General features: G+C 31.5%; 1 protein-coding gene and 1 long non-coding RNA gene across 2 annotated transcripts; both read right to left on the bottom strand.

The window, feature by feature from the left end:
* Positions 1-734: 734 nt before the first annotated feature.
* On the bottom strand, positions 735-23,705 carry LOC127737817 (intraflagellar transport protein 81 homolog). The gene is made up of 16 exons (XM_052248753.1): positions 23,662-23,705; positions 21,715-21,877; positions 18,958-19,049; positions 18,402-18,407; positions 16,973-17,153; positions 16,169-16,324; positions 14,181-14,291; positions 13,425-13,509; positions 12,366-12,529; positions 11,553-11,648; positions 8,286-8,432; positions 6,461-6,610; positions 5,389-5,607; positions 4,015-4,101; positions 3,004-3,161; positions 735-1,075 (listed from the first exon to the last, which is right to left on the bottom strand). Exons 2-16 carry the CDS (start codon positions 21,856-21,858, stop codon positions 829-831), a joined length of 2,043 nt encoding a protein of 680 aa, XP_052104713.1. The 5' UTR covers positions 21,859-21,877; positions 23,662-23,705; the 3' UTR covers positions 735-828.
* Positions 7,320-8,279, bottom strand: LOC127737819 (uncharacterized). The gene is made up of 3 exons (XR_007999827.1): positions 8,138-8,279; positions 7,986-8,011; positions 7,320-7,937 (listed from the first exon to the last, which is right to left on the bottom strand). It is a non-coding gene; the product is annotated as an uncharacterized LOC127737819 (long non-coding RNA).
* Positions 23,706-23,859: the final 154 nt, after the last annotated feature.

Here is a 23,859-nt window from a genome sequence, read left to right as displayed (position 1 = left end):
TATGTTTGATCTGAGTCAAATCACTAGACAATACACGATTGATCTAAATACTGTGGATTCATTTATTTTCGTGGGTACCAATTTTCGTGGATTAAGGAAAACTTACATGTTTGTGGATATTTAATTTCGTGGTTTTCGCAAAGTCTGCATACAAGCCTATAGAAAATTTGTTATTCGTTGAACATTTAATTTCGTGGTTCACCAGTACCCACGAACTCCACAAAAATTGGGTGTCCAACGAATAATAATGAATCCACAGTAGTAAGAGTAAATGTTCCTGTCCTCTTCAGCTGAGTTCTGGATATATATGGTTTACAGAATTGAGAAAATGTGTAAAAAAAGAATAGATAATAATTGGGTGCTAATATATAAAGGTTAGACAATAATTTGCAAAATAAATAAAGAAAGGAGAAAAATTGCCTAAAAAATAAAGAATTAAAATTGAAGACTTGTTCTAATTACAAAAGAATATTAGTTTGAGGATCATTATGACCCATGGGATAAACGGACAAATCATGACACCAGTTGTTGCCATTAACTAGCTTGGGGTTGTAAACTTGTCATAAATATGTCGCCAGGTAAAATTGTAGCTTTGCGTACATTTTTTTTCTCTTTTATGTTACTGTCTCCTCATTTTGAAAATGGTGAAATTGACAGGCACTGGCAAAATCACTGCTTCTGATATTTGTGTCTGAATACTGTAGAGTGTGGGCTATTGAAATAATAATTCTTCAAAGTATACCATATTTATTGGACGGAATACAGTTGAATGGAATGTTGCTTTACAACAATACAGACATAAAAAAATAAATAATCAATAATGTTATATCACAGAACTAAACGGTCATCTTCTAAAACAGCTGGAGGTGCTTCACCATAACTAGATATTCCTTGGGCAGTCATTCCAGCATTACGCTCCATACACTGTCGTTTACATTCCATTAGTCGCTCTAAGTCTTTCCACATTTTCATCTGTGTCATACTTGGACCATGACTTTCCCTGACAGTTTTCTGCTGTTCTCTCAGGCCTTTACCAAGATTTTCTTGCTCCTGAACTTTTCTCTGATATAACTCTCTAAAGAACAAATACTTCCAATATTTAGAACATCGATTATACTGATCTTAACTCTATTCAACATAATTTGTTATTCAAGACAATAAATGTTACAGGAAAAATACCGACTGGTTTGTTTCATGTCATTTATCAACAATTTACTTTAAAAAAACGAAGGAATTTATAATTATAAAGTTAACCTTGTTCATATAACACCCTTTTAGACCTAAATAATCATTTTAAGTAAGAAACTTCATGAAAGTTTACAAAAACGATAATTCTTAATTGTTATAAATATGATTTAGTTGAAAAACAAACATCAAAATGTACTTACTTTCATCAACTTTGTAACCCTTCCCATGAGGGGCCTTAATATAATTAACCTCTACCCTAAATCTCCTTCTTTGGTTGCATTGGCTCTTTTTACCATACTTTCAGGGGTTAGCTGTTTAATTTTGATAAGAAATTCATGTCCCCTCAAACTTAAAGGCTTTTAATTCTTAAGTTCATCAGATTCCAAAAACAGTATAAACTACTAGCCATGATTATAATTTAAATATGATTTGGGAATGATACCGCCAGTTGCAGGTCCAAGTGAAGTCAAAAATAGGAAAGAATGTGGGAAAGTTTTGATTTTTGGTAGAAATAGTCTTTCTTAGACTGTCATGCGAAACCCAGTTTCTATCAGACTTAAATATTACTGTGGTTCATGTGTTCATTTATTTCCACTCTCTATAAAGGCTACAGTAAGCTGCAACTATCAGCATCCCTTGGTCATGTAGGTTAAGAAATAGGACGAAAAATTGTCAAAATTGACATTTGGGCAGAATTATGCCCACCAACCCCACCTCTTCCCTCACTACCCCTGTGATCACCTATCATAGCTTTATAACCATCATTAACCATCAGCAGCAAGGTATAGCTCATTTGCATATGTATGTAAATATACGCTAATTATACATTATCTGAAAAGAATTCAGCATGGTGTTGTAAGCTTTATGTTCACTTTCAGTTTCAGCATGGTAATTAATGTTCATTTTTCTTCGAGGGGACTTCAAAATATACTCCAGTTATTGGAGATTTTGAATCAATCGGGTACGACTCATCACATAAAAAAATACATTGTGCAAACAAAAACTTTACCAATAACTGACAAAAAACATCAACTTATCCAAGTTTAAAACACAACCAAGTTTGACACAAGTAGGTTCTACTGTTACTAATTTGACTCTTTCCCTCAAACTTTGAAATTTTTAAAATGGTATCTTTTTTGGCTATGATAGTGTTCATATATAAATAACACGTATCAGGTCTGGTCTGAGTCAAACTGTCTGACTAGAGGTTGATTCTAACAAAATGTTATGGGAAATCTATAGGTTCCATACATACTCAAGACCAGTGATCAAAACCAAAAATGACAAAGGATTTGGTTCACTAACTCATAGTTTTGGCTCTAAAAATCTGACAAATTTTAACTGCTATAATATTGTGAAGATTTTCACCAATTGCGTCATTAGTGATGTCATAAATATAGGTGAATTTCATGAAAACTGTTTTTTGGCATAATTTGGCAACATTTATGACAGTTTTCTGAAAGTTAACAGTGACCCCACCAATATAAATTTTTACTGAAATATTCTTTTATATACCATATTCTTTACTTTTCAACCAAAATTCTATGGGCCAGGGGTGGCGCCACTTATGAAATCATGAAAAAAGGTTAAAAAAGGTGACAAATTTCTAGAAAATGGAATTAAATTAAATCTATTCCTATTTCAGGCTAATATATTTTAATAAATGTGAAGCAGATATACAATTGTTCTTATTATACTTTCAAAAATATAACATTTAGCAATACATACACATCAGATTTACTAAAACAATTCAAGTTTAAAAAAAACATCTTTACTGAGGCATTTACTGACTCTACTCCTTTTACTGTTTGTTACCTGAAAGTTTTCTTCCTTGTATAAGGATCAGACGAAGTATAAGCTTTCATTTCATCAGCTACTTTCTGTTGTTGCATTTCTATCATTCTGATCATACAATTCAGGTAGTGGTAACGAGATTCTTCCTGTTTACATTCCTCATGATAACCTCTGACCTCCTGAAAACAAATAAATAAACATACAATTAAGATAGTGGTACTGTCATTTTTCCATTCCTTTGCTTACCTCATCTGAACAAATAACTTGAACTGTCCACTAAGCTGGACTAATTCCCCCACATCCTGGATTGAAGTTTAAGTAAGCGAGTGACTAAAATACTGGGAATCAAAGAAGTGGATAATATAAATTTGGACTTTTTTCTAGTGCTTATTTGATGTTGTATCAAATGCTTGTACATCCTACAATAGTTCCATATCAGGATTTAAGAGTATACTTAGATAGCACTCCACAGTTAGAAAATAAAATTAAAATTGAACAACAAAATGTTTATTCATCTTCTATTCCTGGCTTTCTAATGCATTAAGCCAACTGTTTGTGTCATACATGTGCATATGTATGTAATCAGTATCTTCCATAGATCTGATTTTCAAAGGTTAAAATGGTGAAATATAATTTCTTTTTTGTGTATCCATGGCAACATTCTGCATTTATTTACCAAAAATATTGCAAAAAGGGGCATGAAAATGTCACATATTCCCCCAAATTTGGTTCAAACTAGAATTTCAATGCCTTTGAGTGATACCTTTTCTGAAACTATTGACATTAAACTACCAGATGATCAAATAAAAATTGGGTGTCTTTCGCCTCATTTTTTGTAAAATTCAATCACAAAGTTCGTGCAACAAGAAGTTGGAAAAATATACATTACAATAATTTCACGACCAATGTCTGGTATGGATATGAAAATACAAAGTTGGTAATAGATTACAGCTGAACTTGAACTTTGGACAAAATCAATTAATCATCATAATCGTTATTTAATAATCAAGTAATATGTCCACAACAAATTACCTGTTCTAGTTTTGCCATATTACTCTCTAGTCCTGCATTTGCAGTTTCATACGAATGTTTCTTCTCTTCAAAAATTGCTGTTAATTCCTAGAAAAAGAAATCACATATTAAAATTAATCACTTCTTCATTCTCATTTTGTAATGCTGAAACAAGCTACTCAGAAATTTGATTGACTAAAATCCTATTTTGTCAGGAAATATTTCATTTGGTTTAGAGCTTTGACTTATATAATGAAATTCTCAAATAAATTGAATAAAAATCCATGAGACTAATTCAAACTTTAGCTAGTTACTAATGATTCACTTAATGACTTATTTTTGTTGGTATTTGTGGTTGAAGAAAATTTTCCACATATTGGGTACTTAATTTTGTGGTTTCCCCTACCAGTTTTAACAATACTTGAAAATTGGTATCTGATGAATATCTAACAAATTTCAATATATAAATCAACAGCATGAAATCATCAAATAAAGATCCAACAACTTTTGTAATTATCAATAATAGTTTTTTTAATACACCAGTTTCCATTTCTGCAGTTTCACATTTACTGGTGAAATGTGAACTTGTACTATAACATTTCAAATCAACAATCATGTGTTTAAAAACTAACAAAAGATTGTTTTAAAATTTTGTAAATTCTTTTATCAAAAATTTGTAAGGAGTTCCATGACCCTGTGTCTCACCTGTGATTGCTGCTGTCAGTGTAAAAAGTGTAATGATGACTTAAATAGTGAGTCCATTTATCAGTAAAATACAGAATTAAAAAAAAAATTCAAACTTTTTCTTTAGATGCTATTTCTTGGTCTTGAAGATTAGCTTCTGTCCAAGTTTCATAACAATCCATGAAGGTTTACAAATTTATCATGTCAAAAAAATTTAATCCCAGACTATCTGTAAATGTTAACTGTAAACAACTGAAAAAAAACTTAAGTCCATCTATCAGAAAAAAACTGAAAATGAAAAAAATATATTTTCAAAAGTTTTCTAAAGACATTATCTCTTAATCATAAAAAAGCTTATGCTAAAATTTCATAAAATACTTCATGTATGAAGGTTTGACAAAGTAATTGATGTGTAACCCCAGACTGTATCTACTTGTTAACTGTAAAAAAAATCTAATCCATTTATCAGTAAAATAAGGAAAAATGAAAATAAACATCTTCAAAATTTTGCTCTGGATACTGTATTTTGGTCATTAACAAGCTCTGTCCAAATTTCATAAAATTCCATGAAGGTTTTACAAAGTTATTGATGACTGAAAAACTTTAACCTCAGACTGAAACTAAATGTTGACGCCACTGACTGAATCTATGATTGCTGTGTCTCCCTTTCGCGACATAAATGTTGCAGGCTCCACAAAAATCCAAACCTACCGTATTCCTCTGTCTAAGTGGTCTTAGTTCCTTTATGATTGGTGCCAAAGCTCCCTTTTTCTCAGCTATTTTTCTATTCATTCTGGTAACCATATCAGACATATCCTCCAAGGTTTTGCCTTTCCTATCATCATATTCACTCTTCACTGACGACACTTTCTCTAAATCTTCCTGTGTCTGTCTGTAGCCGGCTACACCTTTTTTGTTCTCTAAGGCAGACTAAAATAATGAAACAAGAGGTGCATGAAGCACAGTGTATACTGCACATAATAATTTAAGGTTCATTTCCATTTGAAATAATGTAATAGTATTTTAATCGCCAGTTCTTGAAAATGAGGTGAGACATGTATGTAATTTTACCACTATACCTTTTATCTTAAGTTTTGAACTTCCATTTCAGACAGAGATCCTTTGTTATCAGAATCAGCCTTAAATCAGAACATTTTCCAGGCCAGATCAAGTTTTAGAGGCAAAAAATCAGATTTTAAACACATGCATTTTTCCCAGAAAGGACATCACTTACAGCATGAACAGTGTCAACATCATAGATTTTTCCATCACGTTCAAGTTTATCCTCCTTAATCAAAGATAACAATGTATCCAGCTGTAATTTTAAACAACCTTGACTTGAAGAAAAATTTCTTGTTGGAAATCTTAAAGCAATTGCAATGGAATTTATGTCTTGGTGATCCTTAACTTGTTTTCTTCAGTTTATATATATTTCACTACTTTGGTTTCAAGTAAAGGTAACACTGCACAAAGTATATTTCTTCTTTTGATGAATAGATCTGGTTATGTTGTAAGCATCTCTGTCTTTCCACAATAGGCCTATTGTAACCAAAAGATTATCAATTTGGTTGTAAGTTATTCTCTCGAAAGATGACTTGAAATCTAATGTTTGTACAGATAATTTAAAGTGTGGTAATCATTCATACTATTTATAGTTATTTAAACATTCAAAATTATCTGTACAAACATATTTTCAAAGTTTTAATAACAACCAATTCTTCTGGAAATGACAATACTACACAAACAGGACAAATTTATATATTGAAATTATCTTATAGCATACCAATTGCATGTTCATATTTTCATCCCTCTGTCTTAATATTTCCTCTGTTCTTGATAGCACACCAACTTCAGCTCGTATTTCTGCTATTTCTTGTCTTTTCTTCTTGTAAATAGTACTTTTACTCCTCAACTTGTTAACATACCTCTTGAACTAAAATCAAAATACTTCAATTAAACAGTGATTAAAGTCAATGTCCAAAAAACAACAGTACATGAGGGTAGAAGACATTTTTCATCCTAACTGATTTGGTACAATATATAAATTGTAGGTGGTATTCAAATCAAATTTGAAAAAAAAAATGCACTTAGAATTTTATTAATCCTGCATCAATACCCTGTGTTCATGCATTCCTTAAAACCATTCATAATAAGACTTCGATATAAAACATGATAAAACAAGAGTGCACACGCTGAAATGTCCCACCTGTTTTACTTATCATTGAATTTATGTTGAAAGTCTGTAAGATGAGCTTTTACTACAAGTATCACATAAACTTAACATTATCAATGTTCTATGATAATGAGGTCATGGTCAGATGAACCAGGCCAGACAGACATGTACACCTTACAATCATTCCATACACCAAATATAGTTGACCTGTTGCTTATAGTATCTGATAAACTGACAAAATTACGAAAACTTATCATTGACCAATGAACCATGAAATGCAGTCAAGGTCCGATAATACCTGCCAGACAGACATGTACACCTCACAATTGTTCCATACACCAAACATAGCTGACCTTTTGCTATTAGTATTTGGAAAACCAACCAAAACACGAAAACCTAACATTGACCAATGAACCATGAAAATGAGGTCAAGGTCAGATGATACCAACTAGACCAACATGTTCACCAAATATAGTTGACCTATTGCTTGAAGTACTGGAAAAACAGACTAAACACAAAAACTTAATATTGACCAATGAACCATGAAAATGAGGTCAAGGTCAAATGAAATCTGCCAGACTGACATGTACACCTTACAATCATTCCATACACCACATATAGTTGACCTACTGCTTACAGTATCTGAGAAACAGACCTAGTCACGTAACTTTAACCTTGATCACTGATCCATGAAATGAGGTTGAGGTCAGGTGAACCCTGTCTGACTGACATGTAGACGTTGCAAGGAACCCATATACAAAATATCGTTATCCTACTACACATAATAAGTGAGAAATTGACATGACAATAAAACTGTAACTTTTTTTCAAGCAGTCGCTGAACCATACAAATGAGGTCAAGGAGAATGGACATATGACAGACGGAAACTTCGTAACATAAGGTATCTGCATACAAGGTTTGAAGCATCCAAGTCTTCTACCTTCTGAAATATAAAGCCTTATACAAAAAGTTTACACCGCCGCCTGATAGTAATACCTATGTCTCGCATACTGCTACTTTCGTTGCAGGCGAGACAAAAAACCGTATTACCCTGTAGATGTATACTTACATCTCCCCCTTTGAGTACCTTTCCACCACCATGTAGATGTATACTTACATCTTCCCCTTTAAGTACCTCTCCACCACCATGTAGATGTATACCTACATCTTCCCCTTTGAGTACTTCTCCAGAGATATATACTTATACTTTCCCCTTTGAGTACTTCTCTGTAGATATATACTTATTTTCCCCTTTGAGTACCTCTCCACCACCATGTAAATGTATACTTACATCTTCCCCTTTGAGTACCTCTCCACCACCCTGTAGATGTATACTTACATCCTCCCCTTTGAGTACCTCTCCACCACCATGTAAATGTATACTTACATCCTCCCCTTTGAGTACCTCTCCACCACCATGTAAATGTATACTTACATCTTCCCCTTTGAGTACTTCTCCACCACCCTGTTCCTTAATCATGTCTCTCTTCTGTTCAATTTCCTGCTGAATATGATTATACTCATCTCTTAGTCCCCTGTAAGTCTCCACTGCAGCTTCCTTCTTGTGAGCAATGATAGAAGCCTAGAAAATAAGGAAAGTACTCAATATCTGAGAAAAATCCAATTAATTTGTAATCTATGATATAAGAATAAGCTGCAATAGCTATCTCTTGTTATATACACGAAACATAGTTCACAGCTCTTATATCTTTAAACTTAAAAGTCAGAAAAGCATTTTTTTATACTTATTCTCCTATCACTGAGAAAGAAATCTCATGACAAATTTAAATCTAGGAATTAGAAAACTTCTTACACTGACAAGGCGAAAAAAGACTATTTACTAAGTAACTGTTCAATGAACAAGAGGCTCTCAAGAGCCTGAATCGCTCACATGTAATTTTTTGCTTAAATCTTTCATCAATGATTATTTTTTCTTTTCAATATATATTAATGAGTGGCTTAAAAATGCCATTTAAATGTTCTTTGTATCTGTCATATTTTCTTCAAAAGCAAAAAAATGCATTTTACCCCTATGTTCCATTCTAGCCATAGTGTCTATGTTTCTTGACGTACAAGGAAATAAAATACAAAATTTATACTAGATACTCTGAAACTCATTCAGCCCAAGTTTGGCTGAAATAGATTCAGCAGTTTCAAAGGAGAAGATTTTTTAAAGTAAGCAAACTAGATGAACAAATTGTGAAAAATTGTCTTTAAAGGACAATAACTCCTTAAGGGGTCAATTGACAATTTTGGTCATATAAAAACTTATTTGTAGATCTTACTTTGCTGAACATTTTTGCTGTTTACAGTTTATCTTTATCTATAATAATATTTAAGATAATAACCGAAAACTGCAAAATTTCCTTAAAATCATCAATTTAGGGGCAATAACCTAAAAACCAGAAACCCGATTTGGCTGATAATTTCAGGGCAGGTAGACCTTGACCTAATGAATACTTAACTTCTGTCTGATTTGCTCTAAATGCTTTAGTTTTTGAGATATAAGTCAAAAACTGCATTTTACCCTATGTTATATTTTTAGCCATGGCGGCCATGTTTTCTGAGGAAACAGAAAATAAAACACAAACTTTATTCTAGATAACCTAAGAATCATTCAGCTTAAGTTTGGTTTAATTTAGTTCAGTAGTTTCAGAGAAAGATTTTTTAAAGTTAGAAAACTTGATAAACAAATTGTGTAAAATTGTCCTTAAAGGGCAATAACTCCTTAAGGAGTCAATTGACAATTTTGGTCATATAAACTTATTTGTAGATCTTACTTTGCTGAACATTTTTGCTGTTTACAGATTATCTTTATCTATAATAATATTCAAGATAATAACCAATAAAATGCTCCGCTGGGCGCAGCTTGATATGACCACAGAGGTCGAACCCTGAACAGTTGGGGCAAGTATGGACACAACATTCAAGCTTGATACAGCACTGAATTTGGATTGTGATTAAATATTTGACACAGCATAGGTTTTTGACACAGAATGAATGTGGTCTAAGAACTTAAAAAATTTTAATTTACCTATTCAAACCATATCATTATTATTTGCTTTTATATTTAAATCAGAAATAACCAATTTAAAATGGAAGATTTTAAAGAAAAAAAAAGGAAAAAAAACTTGTTTTTTGGCCCCTTTTGGCCCCAAATTCCTAAACATTTAGGGCAATTACCCCCAAACTCAAACCCAGCTTTCCCTTTGTGATATGGACCCTTGTAGTACAATTTCATAAAGATCCATACACTTACACACAAGTTATTGTCCTGAAACTATAAAAATGCTTGTTTTTTGTCCCTTTTTGGCCCCTAATTCCTAAAATTTTGAGGCAATTACCCCCAAAATCAATCCCAGCCTTCCCTTTGTGGTATGGTACCTTGCAGTACAATTTCAGTGAGATCCATACACTTGAACACAAGTTGTCTGGAAACTAGAAAAATGCTTATTTTTGGCCCCTTATTCCTAAGGTTTTGGGCAATTACCCCCAAACTCAATTCCAGCTTTCCCTTTGTGATATGGAACCTTGTAGTACAATTTCAGAAAGATCCATACACTTACACACAAGTTATTGTCATGAAACTAGAAAAATGCTTGTTTTTTGCCCCTTTTTTGGCCCCTAATTCCTAAAATTTTGAGGCAATTACCCCCCAAATTAATCCCAGCCTTCCCTTTGTGATATGGAACCTTGTGGTACAATGTCAGAGAGATCCATACACTAACACACAAGTTATGTCTGGAAGTTACAAAAATGCTTATTTTTGGTCCCTAATTCCTTAGCTGTTGGTACCATAACCCCCAAAATCAATCCCAACCTACCTTTTGTGGTATTGAACCTTATGGTAAAATTTCATAGAGATCCATTCACTTAAACTAAAGTTAGAGTGCGAAAACCAATGTGTCTTCGGACGACGACGCCAACGTCATACCAATATACGACCGCAAAATTTTTTTGTGGTCGTATAAAAACTGCAAAATTTCCTTAAAATTACCAATTTAGTGGCAGCAACTCAACAATGGGTTATTAGATTCATCTGAAAATTTCAGGACTGATAGAACTTGACCTAATGAACATTTTCAACCCATGTCAGATTTGCTATTAATGCTTTAGTTTTTGAGATATAAGCCAAAAACTGCATTTTACCCCTATGTTCTATTTTTAGCCATGGCGGCCATGTTTTTTGACGAAACAGAAAATAAAACACAAACTTTATTCTAGATACCCTAAGGATCATTCAGCTTAAGTTTGGTTGGAATTGGTTCAGTTGTTTCCATAGGAGAAGATGTTTGAAATAGTTTACACCGGACGGAGGATGACGACGGACGCCAAGTGATGGCAAAAGCTCACATTTCCTTTGGAAAGGTGAGCTAAAAATGAGAGTCTCATTTGTGTGACAATTCATCATCAAGGTAAAACACTTATGAAAATGTGGCAATATTCTTTATTTGTGCCATAAGAAATACACATAAATACTAAATAACCTATATCAATTGAAATCTATTGGGCAAAATGTATGTTCAAATTGTAGAACATTCAGTATAACTTCTGAAATAAGTTCAAAGTCTTTTGACTTGTTTCACTGTTTTAGTTAGGAATTGTTATATATACCAAATCCAATTTTCCAAATTACCTTAGTTTGACTGGATATAAAATGCAAATTAGAAAAAATTGCTTAATTTATAATATAAGTACATACCTGTTGTCTAAAGAGATTAGATTTATCATCTGGGTCACGGCTAGCTAACATTCTCTTTTCCATCAGCTGATTTATCTCTGAATTTAACTCAGATATCTGTAATATTATATGATACTATAAAAAGTTTAACAAAAGGACAGGGTGTATGAACTTTTTATCTAAGGTTTCAATTAATGTCTGTTTTAATGTTGGGGTAATGCAAAATTAGAAATGAGTAGTTTTCACTCCATGACATCATAATAACTGTAGTTGTGACTTGCAAAATACATAGATTTGGCTCATTTTTCAAATAGTTTTGAGACTCGCAAATATGTTTGTGGTACTTGTATGTTCTCAATATTTCTAATTAAAAAATAGGTGACAAATATGAAATCAGAGTAAAAATTTGTGACATCATGAATGCCGTTGCCATAGTTAAGCGTCCTTTAAAAATAGGTCACAAACCAAAATTATTACTGACTGTGTCAGTAAAAAGGTCGTTTCATCTTTCATTTGAATTTGTTTTCTTGGTATGATCTAATTTTTCTTAATACATTCATACAATTTCCTGGCAGTTAGTTAAAAGGGGAAAAGGAAATTAGAAAGGCCAGAATATAATACTGCCCATTGGCTGAGTAAATTACAACCTCAATCACATGGAAATAATAGTCATTGATAAAATACCAAGGGAACATATTTTCATTTTTTTACATCACAAACAAGTATGTAATCATTTCTTGAATATCTTTAAAACATCATATAATTAATACATTTTGACTTCCCAAATATCTATTGAAAAAAATGTGTTTATACCATCAATTCAAGTGACAATACCTGTGAATTCAGTTGATCCAAGTCTGAATGCCCCATTGCTGGCTCAGCAACTACACGCTGTAAATCTTGTAAAGTTTTACGACGTCCAGTTATATCTTTTGGTAACCTTTCAGTTACAATGTATTTATTGGTCCTTGTTTCTTCTTCAAGTCTTTGTAAAAGCGCTACAATAGATCAATTTCAAGTTGTTATTTATGAATTAGTTACAGGACGGTCAATCAGCTTCAGTGACATCATTGAACAATCTACTCTTACTGTGACATAATAGCATATGCATTGTGACATCAGAAATTTAGGAGAAAATGCATGAATGTGAAAGTTGCTTTAGAAATTTTTACATCACTTAATTTACAAGAAATTTTTGATAAAAAAATGACAGGAACATTTATATTCAATAAGCATTAAAACTACAAATTATGACTATTCATGGAATAAACCTGAATATTTACTTTCCTACAATTATATTAAATCTATAAATATATATTGAATTATTTACAAATATCACTTTTGCCTTTCATATTTATGACAAAACTATTTCCAAAATCCTATTTTTGAAAACTTATGTCTTTGTTTAAATCATAACCATTCCCTCCTAAAAAATGCCTTTTGTCTGAATTCAACAAGACTATTACCACTGACCTTAGACATATAGATTCTACCAAACAATATTTATCTACTTGAGATAGTTTAAATTTCTAACTTTTAACTGTGAGGTTCAAATTCAAAATATAGAGCCTATTAATATTGTAGACAACAAGATAAAGTGATAGAATCAATTTCTCTGATACAATTGAAGATGCATAGAGCAATATACTGAATGGATATGGGAGAAAATTACACACGAGATATTTGATCAACATTTGGTTTTTCAAAATTTTTCGAACTGGTCAGAATCACTTTAAATGCATAAAGAATAAGTGAAAATAAATATGTTAATGTATCTACATATTATATAAACAAGTGAAGATTATCTGTAAAGATTTTTTTTTTTGTACGTGAATATTTTATTTCTTGTTATCAAGGATTTGACCTATCAGGGTAGTACTAAATTGTACATACTGTCCGGATTAGCCCCAACACTAGTTTGTCTCTGATCATGCAGTTGTTGTTGAAGTCTTCTGATTTTCTGTTCTTCATGCTGAATCTGTAATCACATAAGGAGAGGTTTTCTTTATCATGTTTATACTCTAATATTTCAACTAGGATAAACTTTTAATATTACATTTCAAAAATAAATATTCTTGTTCATTATAGAATAACTAATCCAAGAATTCAAATATACGAAAATATTCAACCAGTGACCAAAAAACACATTAATTCACAAATGCCTGTAGCATATATTTTAAATCTTGGATTAGTTGTTCTTTTTATTACATTTGTACATTGAGCATGGACTTTTTAATAAAAATAAAGTAGAAAATGAAAGGAACTTTATCTTTATCTTTTTCTACACATTCTCAATTGTTTTGACATCTTGACAACACCAATTTTTGTAAGACCTCAGAGGAGTGAAATTATCATATTCATTTCACATGTGTGAAATTACAGGTTTCTATTTCACTGGCAAATCACGGTAATTCATTTCATCCAATGTAATAACGATATTTAATAGACTTCTGAGTAAAATATAATTTTGCACCTATAATATGCAAGGACTACGTATATCTTGATCATTTGATTGATGTGACCTATATATGAAAATTTCAGAAAATGTGATAACAGCATGATTTATGCTTCTGTTTTGAAATGTCCACAAAAGTTGCATTAAAATCCAAAACTTTTTGTGAGAAGTCAGCTCTCCATTGACATAGTTACCAATGTTGCTTGTTCTTGTCTTTGTTCAGCAAGCTTCTTCTCTTTGTCTCTCTCAAGTCTTAAATTCCTGGCTACATTCATCATTGTTTGAGAGTTTGGATGAGATTCTACCTACAAATAAAATAAATAAATGTGGATAGTGTCCACATGTGGACACAGATGATGCCCCCGCTTGCATATCATATAGTTAAAAAGGGACATAACTGAAGAACGGTAAAAGTGACGCTACCCAAATTTGAACTTGATCTGAGTTTTGTGGTAATAAGCATTTTGTGTAAGTCTCATAACATTTGGTTGAGGCTAACTTAAGTAGAGAACAGAAACTAAAAATTCAGCAATTTTTCTATTTGTAAACACGCATAACTCTAGAACGGTTGTGTATAAGTTTTACAACATTTGATTGAGACAAACTAAAAAATTCAGCAATTTTTATGTTTATAAAGGGACATAACTCTAGAATGGTAAAAGTGTTGCCACCTAATTTCGTACTTAATCTGTATTATGTAGTAATAAGCATTGTGTATAAGTTTCATAACATTTGGTTGAGGCAAACTCAAGTTAGAGAACTGAAACAAAAAAAATGTACTTGATCCTTACTGAGTTTTGTGGTAATGAATATTGTGTATAGGTTTCATAATGTTTGGCTGGGGAAAACTTCAGTTACAGAATGGAAACTAAAAAAATTTGCAATCTTTCTATTTATAAAGGGGCATAACTCAATAATGGTTAAAGTGACACTACCCAAATTCAACTTGATCTGTGTTTTATCAGTGGAAGTCAAAATTAAACATTGCATTGTATAAAGCATTGATTGTAGTTGATTCAACTATAATCATGGTCAAAGGAAGATAACTCCAATTTTAAAAATATATTATATAAACTTGATATTTAGAAGAAAATAAAAATTTTGCAATTTTTCCTTTTATAAAGGGGCATAACTCTAGATCGGTTAAAGTGACACCACCAAAATTCAAACTTGATCTGTGTTTTGTGGTAATAAGCATTGTGTATAAGTTTCATAACATTTGGTTGAGGCAAACTTAAGTTAGAGAACGGAAACTAAAAATTTTGCAATATTTCCTTTTATAAAGGGGCATAACTCTAGATCGGTTAAAGTGACGCCACCAAAATTCAAACTTGATCTGTGTTTTGTGGTAATAAGCATTGTGTATAAGTTTCATAACATTTGGTTGAGGCAAACTCAAGTTAGAGAACGGAAACCAATTTCGGGACGTACGTACGTACGTACGTACGTACGTACAGACGGACAAGGGTAAAACTTAATGCCCCCTCCGCTACGGCGGGGGCATAAAAACAAATGTTTCTTCATTAATCAGGCTAAAAATAACTACAAAACTATACTGGTTGGAAATGAGCTGCTAAAATTATTAAGTTACATTTTATTGGTTCAACATGTACACGACAAGGAAGAAGACAAACCATATTATGCATATCTCATAAACTTCAGTTTAAAATTCATGAAGTGTTACATTTTTAAATAACAAAGAGATTATTTTTTATATAATTAATTGAAAATTTGTGAGATTTCTGAACTGCAGTTCTCCATTCAAAAATTAAGTAGCTCTTTCAGAAGATGTTACTATTTGAACAATGACCTTGCTATCTAACATTGTTCAATCATTATTCATGTGAACTATTGAGCAAAGGTTGAGAGTATGGAATGCATACTAAATAAATCCCAAACTTTGTGTGCAGAGGTAATGATTGATTGATTGGTGATTGCTTTACACCTCATCGGCACAAAAAGACAATATTGCATCGAGCTGAGGTTTTATGTTTAATATCAACACTGAAGTAAAACATTGAATTCTTGAAATGGATTTAAAATTCTAATAAGGAAATAGCATGTAATTTGTCAAATTACACACAAATCACTTCAAATTACATGTTTTTTTACAATTGCAATAACTACTCATATGAATTTACTTTCATCAGACTTTATGAACTACTGTATTGATTCACTTTACCTTTCTTTTCAATCTTTCTATCCTTTTATTCAATTGTTCTTTCTCATCCTCCATATTAGATATATCTTTTCTAATTTCACCAGTATTGAATCCAGAACTCCTCAATTTTTCTGCTTGTTTATGTAAATCTTTGAACTGATCCATAAGTTCTTCATACTATAAATAACATCAAAGAAAATACATGGATTAAACTTTCAGTTAAATACATTTTTTTTTAAATTTTAACAGAAATTCTGTGAAATATAAAGTCTTAAATTAGAACTTGGTCAGGATCTCAAGGAGTCTTATTGTAAAATCTTCAAATTTAAGTGTTGTAACTGACAAATATACCAAATTACATGAGTGATTTCATCTCACAAACTAAATATTACCACTGCAAATTGGACACTGTTTGATTGAAACATGGTAAATATGTCAGGTAATTTTATGGTACATGTTTAGTTTTTGGAGTCTTCAAAATAAAGTATTCTTTTGTCTATTCTGTATGGTTCATATAGTTAGCTAGTAAAGTTTATTGTAAACTTATTGAATGGTAAAAAAAATTAGTTATATGTCTGGTTTAAATTTTCTCATGGTTATTTTACAAGAACACAAGAAGAGTGATGAGAGCCATCACAGAAGGCCTGACATGAGTAAATAAGGAAATTGTGAGAATGAACACAAACATTCACACATGCAGAGACAGGATGTAGACGTTCCGTTGATTAATCAGCAATAAAATAAAATTGTGTCACAATGACTAGGTATTTTAATCAAGTTTTTTTCTACTATATAAATTATATCACATTAATATTGCAAAATTACCTGAGCATACAAATCTGGGATACCTTCGTCAGCCATTATCTCTGACGGGACATCTATTTTTACTAGAAAACGAGCTAAATAAGCTCTCTTTTGCAAATCTGGTACCCTTGTCAACAGCCATTCTAAAATTGGGTAAATTACCAGTTTATCTCCTTGAACCAATCCAGCTCTAAATGTGGACCTATAGGAAGACAATCTTTGAAAGTTGTTTATTTCTGATACAAATTGATAAATACAAGAATAAGCATGTGTATTAAGCATACTTTTAAATAAAATGTATTGCTATTTGCATATGAGATCACCATCATCTCTCTAAATTTGTAGACATTTAAGCTAAGGAAAAAAATGTACTGTAATCATTTTTGTATAAATATAAAGTTTTCGTTTACCTAAATTTAGTTGTAATCTCACTATCAACATGATTAACATTATTAAGGCTCTTATTTCACATTCCTGTCACTTTCTTTACCATTTATTATTTGCGTATGTGTTTGTCTTGTAGCTGAAATATGTGTTTATCATCATAATTGTATTGTGTTCATCTAAGTGGAAAACTACAAAATGTATGCTTTCTAATAATTTCAGTTCTTTATATTTTTTTAAGTTAGAAATAACGGTATGCGTTACTTATAATACATATAAAGAATTCTCTTCTCATTTAAACATTTCTCATAGAATCAACAATATTCCCATGTTTCTCACAGATATAATAAAATTTAAGAAAACATTTCTTTTAATAATAGACCAAAATAGGCAAGATCTAAATATTTCTAACACCAAAAAGAAAAAGAATTGACATGCATGAAAAATACTGAATTTTTGTTAAGGGTTTTAAAACAGGTTGCTCCTTGAGAAATGAAAGCAAAACTCTATCCACACACAAAGTACATGCAATTAGTTGCACAGAGCAAAGAGAATCAAGAGTAACTTACAATAGTGTTTTCCCATTGGTGTGTTACAGTAAGTGACTTGACAGAAAAAATGTCAATCAAAAAGCATGTTATTTCACTTATATATTTTAAAATACACTACAAATAAAAATTGCAAATCAGGAAGAAAATGCAACGAAAATGACTCTTCATTCAAATGTGGTCTTTTTATAATGTCATCAGTTGTGAAGTAATTTTAAAAATAAAAAATTGTAGTCTTCATTTGAAAGGCAGATTTCTCAGACAAAAAGTTAGGCCAAAGTATGTCCTTATCACCTCCATTATTATGTTTCTGTGAATTTAAGTTTGTGAATGTAAAAAAAACATTTGATTTTATTTTTATGGTGATACCATTTTCACTACTAGACACTAGAGTTATTTATGACAGTAACTTAAAAGTTCTTTTAACAGGGAAAACACTACATAGATTTATTAGTAAGATAAAAACAGTCAACTAGCAGATTTCTACATCACAGCAAAACTTCACAAACAATACTTACACATCACTATTATAAAAATAAAAATAAAATATATCAATCATTTATATTCATATATTTACATATATAATGGTTCACTTCAAAGCTTAATGCTCAACCAATTGCTAAAGCCATATAGTAAAGATACTAATGTCTAGTACTAAATGTGACACGGTATAGCAAAAAAATCGAACTGAAAGATAGAGGTAAAACAGTATACTTAATTCAGAGCGGAGGTATAAATATTGCAACACCATATGAGGAATGATTATTGAAATATTACAAACTCACAAGTGGTCAAGTTTCACAAAGTGATTCATACAATTGAACATGAAGTATTGACTTTTTGAAACAGCAGAAATAATGGATTGTTTTTCTTTTATTGGTGGTTTCATGAATAAAGGAAGTTATAGGTATATGTCTATGAGACAGTAACCCAACATCACAAACAATCAAATACAGTATAGAAACAAAATATAGCCGATGCATATAACCTGACTTGTTTTACAAAATGTCTTTCCTTGGTGTCAATACTGTCTCTGAGTGGACCTTTCTAATTTCAAACTTTCATTCTACTTACTCATTTGGAGGCTTGTACTTCAACACACGAAGAGTAGTGAAAATTCGTATGGCTGTTTGATCTGGACTTTCTTCTCTTATATCTAGTTTTTGCTGAAAAAGAAATTTAATAAGTTATACTTCAATACATTTTCATTTGATACAAAAAAGTTAAATAATACAGAACAGATAAAAAAAAATCGCCAAAAATTCCACACTGACTACAACCCAACTCCTCTGAAAATCAAAGACACATGTCCATTGCCACTTTTGGGCATGTTATTTTTATATACAAGAATAAATCTATATGGTTTTGCTTGTAAACCTAGTGAGTGGGCGTTCTTATTAAAGAACATGGAAAAATTCAGTCAGTGCATGTTTGACAGCTTAGTGCTTTCATAATTTGGACTGAGTAAATTCCAAGGTACAAAATACATGTAAGACAATACTCTAAAATATATCTACATTACACTACATTTGACATACACTTTGAAATCAAGAGTGCACATGCTGAAATGTCTCATCAATTCAACACTGCCAGACAGACATGCACACCTGACAATCATTCCATGCATCAAATATAATTGACAAACAGAATTAACCAGGAAAATTTAACATTGACCAATGAACCATGACAATGAGGTCAAGGCCAGATAAACCCTGCCAGAAAGACATGTACACCTTAAAATCATTTCATATGCCAAATATAGCTGACTCATTGCTTATAGTATCTTAGAAGAGGACCTAACTATTGAAACTTTACATTGACTAATGAACCACAAAAATGAGGTCATCAGCGGATGATACTTGCATGACAGACATGTACAACTTACAATCATTGCATACACCAAATACAGTTGACCTAGATTGCTTATTGTATTATAAAAACAGACCAAAACACAAAAACTTAACATTGACAAATGAACCGTGAAAATGAGGTCAAGGTCAGATGAAATCTACCAGACTGACATGTACACCTTACAATCATTCCATAAACCAAACATTGTAGAACTACTGCTAATACCCTGATCACTGATCCATGAAATGAGGTAGAGGTCAAGTGAACCCTGTCGGACGGAAATGCTGACCTTGCAAGGAACCCATATACCAAATATAGTTATTCTATTACTCATAAAAAGTAAGAAATTCACATGACAAAAAAACTTTTAAACAATTCCGTGCAGTTGCTGTACAACTAAAAGGAGGTCAAGGACAACGGTTATATTACAGACAGAAACTTTGTAACATTTGAATACAAGGCATGAAGTCTCCAGGTCTTCTTCCCTCTGAAATATAAAGTTAAAATACAAATACTTTACGTTTCTGCCGCCATATTGTAAACCCTAATTCCTTGCAGACAAGAAATTAAAAACAATACACTTTGAGGTTTGACAAATCTAAAGTTCAAGACTGATGCTTTATTTATAAACACTTTTATCATCTATATTTTTGACTATTCTATACATGTTCAAGTAATAGTAATAAAAGTAAGCTTTCCTAATGATGATAAATTTTTTTAAGAGGAATGCTTCATGAGCATGTACATGTACTGTAATCATTTAAAAAAACTTGATCTTTATTTAATCAGAACAGTTTTTCTGTATTGATCAACATAACAGAAATTCACCAGTTATTAGAATATTGTGACACAGGGTTTCCGCTGGCATTTGGCCGGAAAAAATCAAATTAGGCAAAAGAAATATAATGGTTCGACTTGGAACATCTTTTTTATTTTGTTCAGGTTTCTAGGACTGTTTCCCTGATTAGACCATACTCAGATTTCACCCTCAACTGTCACGCATTACAATTTTGACAGAAAATCAATAACCGACTGATCGCATCTGATAGCTACATGTATTGGCAACAATGGACTAATCAATAAAGGTGTTAACTGTATTGTTTAATGAAATTTTGTCGTGAAACATGTCACCTAAAGAGTTGTTTGTACAACTTAGATAAAAATAATTGTTTTGAAGTGTGAAATTCATTTTACCGATACAACTGTTTTACATCCTAACTTTTACATTTAAGAATGGTCTGCAAAAGAAAACTGTTATTTTGAAGAAAAAAACGTTCAAAAGTAAGAAAAACCTCTGATTTTATTCTTTGTTCTTCACTAGACAGTAAATATCTGATAATCTGATTAAAGAATAATCCGTGTTCCCAGAAGTCAAATATGATAATTTCATAATTTGTAATGCAATTTTAAAGTATCTTTAAAAAGTAAATAAGATTTTTTCTTCTGAGGCCAAATAAATAATAAACAGACATGTTACGTTTTTTAGTTAAATTTGTTGCATTCCGTAGTGGATACTTCTAATGAAAATTCAGAAGACAGAAGTCTGTGAATTTAATTATTGAAGTTTACATTTCACAAAATAGTATCGTTCAAAATTTATTTTTCAGAAATGCAATAAAAAGTTATTGGGTTGGTCAGGAAACTGGAACCACAAATATATTTTTATTTAGCCTAATTGAGTGTTCCTTTATTACAATGTAGATTATAAAATAGATAAGTAAAATTATAGTAAACATGATAACAATGATGCAACCTGAATTTTTTTTGTTAGAAAGAAGGAAAATTTTTAAACAAAAATATCTTTGTTAGTAGGCAAAAAAGAAAATTTACACAGGGGAAACCCTGTTGTGTTTTTTAACTGTACTTAGTAATACATTGTACATGTACATTGTATGAAAAATTACATGGAAGGGACCAGTGGATTTTATATCAATAAGCTTAGGGTTGTTTTCCATTTGTATTCAGTTATTATTTTATTACCTTGGGATCAATGACAGCGATGATATCATTGAGAACTTGTAACAGCTGAAGTGGTTCAAGAGAATCAAATGATATCAAGTTGTAGGTCTTACTGAATGGTTCTTTTTTCAGTTCCTGAGTGATGAACTTCAATTGTTCACTCATGACTGAACAAATAGTTTCCCTGAAATGAACAAAAAAGACAACTGGTACATGTATGCCTATTGATAATATTAGGATTTTCAAGCTGCTTCTTTTAACTTTCGTTTTCAACTTACAAAAAATGAAAGAAATTGTCTATGTCTTTGGATTTCTTTACTTCATGTACTTGTAAACGAAAAAATGATGTTTCAATAATGTGGTATAAATGGAAAATTAATGATAACAAAAGGGACTATTGTGAATATCCAGGGGGTGCAGGTAGTTTCGTAACCTAGTCGATTTGTAACTTAGTTCGTTTGGTGACTGAGACGTTTCGTAACCTTATAATAATATATCATGATATGAGCTGTAGGTTATGGAAGAAATGTTGAATAAATATTTCGATTAACAAAATAAAAAGATTTATTAATATATATATCTATATATAGCATTTATTAAATAATTGATTGCACATAATTTCACATTTAACAAGTACAGTTTTGATCACATACGAAACAGAAGAATGTAAATTGTCCATCATCATTGAGATGGACCCCAGAAGACGATTTACAAAAAAAAAAATTTTTCAGGTCGTGTGCCATTTTTTGATTTGCTACTTAATCACTTTACACCTAATTACTTATAATCACCTGTCAATAGCTGTCATAAAACCATCAACGCCTGGCTTAATCACCATTTAGCCAAGAATTAAATATTTAAAAAAACAAATTAAATTATTACATTATTGTTATTATTTGATGCACACTCTGATCATTTTTAAATAAAAAGTGTAATTAGAAGTATGCAGAACTTTGATAAATAAATTACTTTATTTAAATTATTTTCTGTATTATATGAACAAAACACACGAAATTTTATGGTATGGCTTCAATATATAGTAATTTCTAAGAGATATACACTTCCAGAGACAAAACTAGTGAATTGATGTATATATATTATCTTTAACTGTTTAATTAAGACAAAACTACATGTAATAGAGACACACTTTATGACCATATATAATTACACCATGTACGAAACGTCTGTTACGAATCGACCTAGTTACGAATCAACCAGGTACGAAACGACCAGGTTATGAAACGACTAGCATTCTATCCAGGATGACTAGATATCACTTTGACAGTCGTGAAAAGTGACTTCTCTGCCATATTCGCCTTGTAGCATGAGCTTTGATACTGAAAATAATATAAATTGAACATAAGAACACCGGGAAGTCTGTTATTATGGTGGAGGAAGCCGAAGTACTCGGAGAGAACCACCATGACACACGACGGGAACAGACAAACCGGAGAGATATCAGAAGATTGATCTCCAGGTCAAAGTAGGGGGCAACTTTGACCAACCGAGACCTCCAAAGTACCCATTCTAGCTAAAACTCCTGTCTGGGTACCAGAGAAGTGTTTGGGAGTGTGAAAATCACCCTTTTGATGTACTGAAATTTCCAGTGCCCCGAGACTACAATTATTTGTACCCATTTATACCTGCAAAAGTAGTATTCTAATCCCTATAAGTTGATTCATTAAACTGAAAACTTTGACATCCCTTGGGAAATAATGTTACCGCTTTTAGAAAAGTCATAAACTTAAAGTCTATTGTATTGATTCAACAAATTTTATCCACTTCCACAAAATTTTAAAAAGTCAGTCAACAAGAAGAATATGGTATTCAGAACGCTTGTTCATATGAGCATATGAGAATACATAAAAAGAACTTTCAAACGTAGGAGAATTATCTTTACTTTATGTCTCTATTTCTTTCTATCTCGTATGGCTTTCTAAGAAAGGTGAAATTTTTAAATGTTCATACCTGTCAAGGCTTCCAAACAAAATTTCTATGGAATTTACCACAACTTCCGGTTACGATTTTAGTAATCTCGAAACTTTGAATAAATTTCACTTTACTGATTCTCTCTGTATGTTAAGTTGATTAATAAAGAAAAATAATTATTATTATAAAAAGGGCAAACAGGATAGAGTTATTAGTATATTATTTAATAATTAAAGT

This window comes from Mytilus californianus, unplaced genomic scaffold, assembly GCF_021869535.1.
Source record: "Mytilus californianus isolate M0D057914Y unplaced genomic scaffold, xbMytCali1.0.p SCAF_4, whole genome shotgun sequence".
Taxonomy (NCBI): Eukaryota; Metazoa; Mollusca; class Bivalvia; order Mytilida; family Mytilidae; genus Mytilus; species Mytilus californianus.
The sequence above is the reverse complement of the archived record's forward strand: the minus strand, read 5'-3'. Positions and strand labels throughout refer to the sequence as shown.

Excerpts from the sequence above, each read along its gene's own strand:
- LOC127737817 (XM_052248753.1), bottom strand. The coding sequence starts at position 21,858 with ATGAGTGAACAATTGAAGTTCATCACTCAGGAACTGAAAAAAGAACCA. Across the intron at positions 16,325-16,972 it reads TCCCAGATTTGTATGCTCAG|TATGAAGAACTTATGGATCA; the intron begins GTAATTTTGCAA and ends TGTTATTTATAG. Across the intron at positions 6,611-8,285 it reads AAGTACTCAAAGGGGAAGAT|TTCAAGAGGTATGTTAACAA; the intron begins GTAAGTATACAT and ends TTTTGATTTTAG.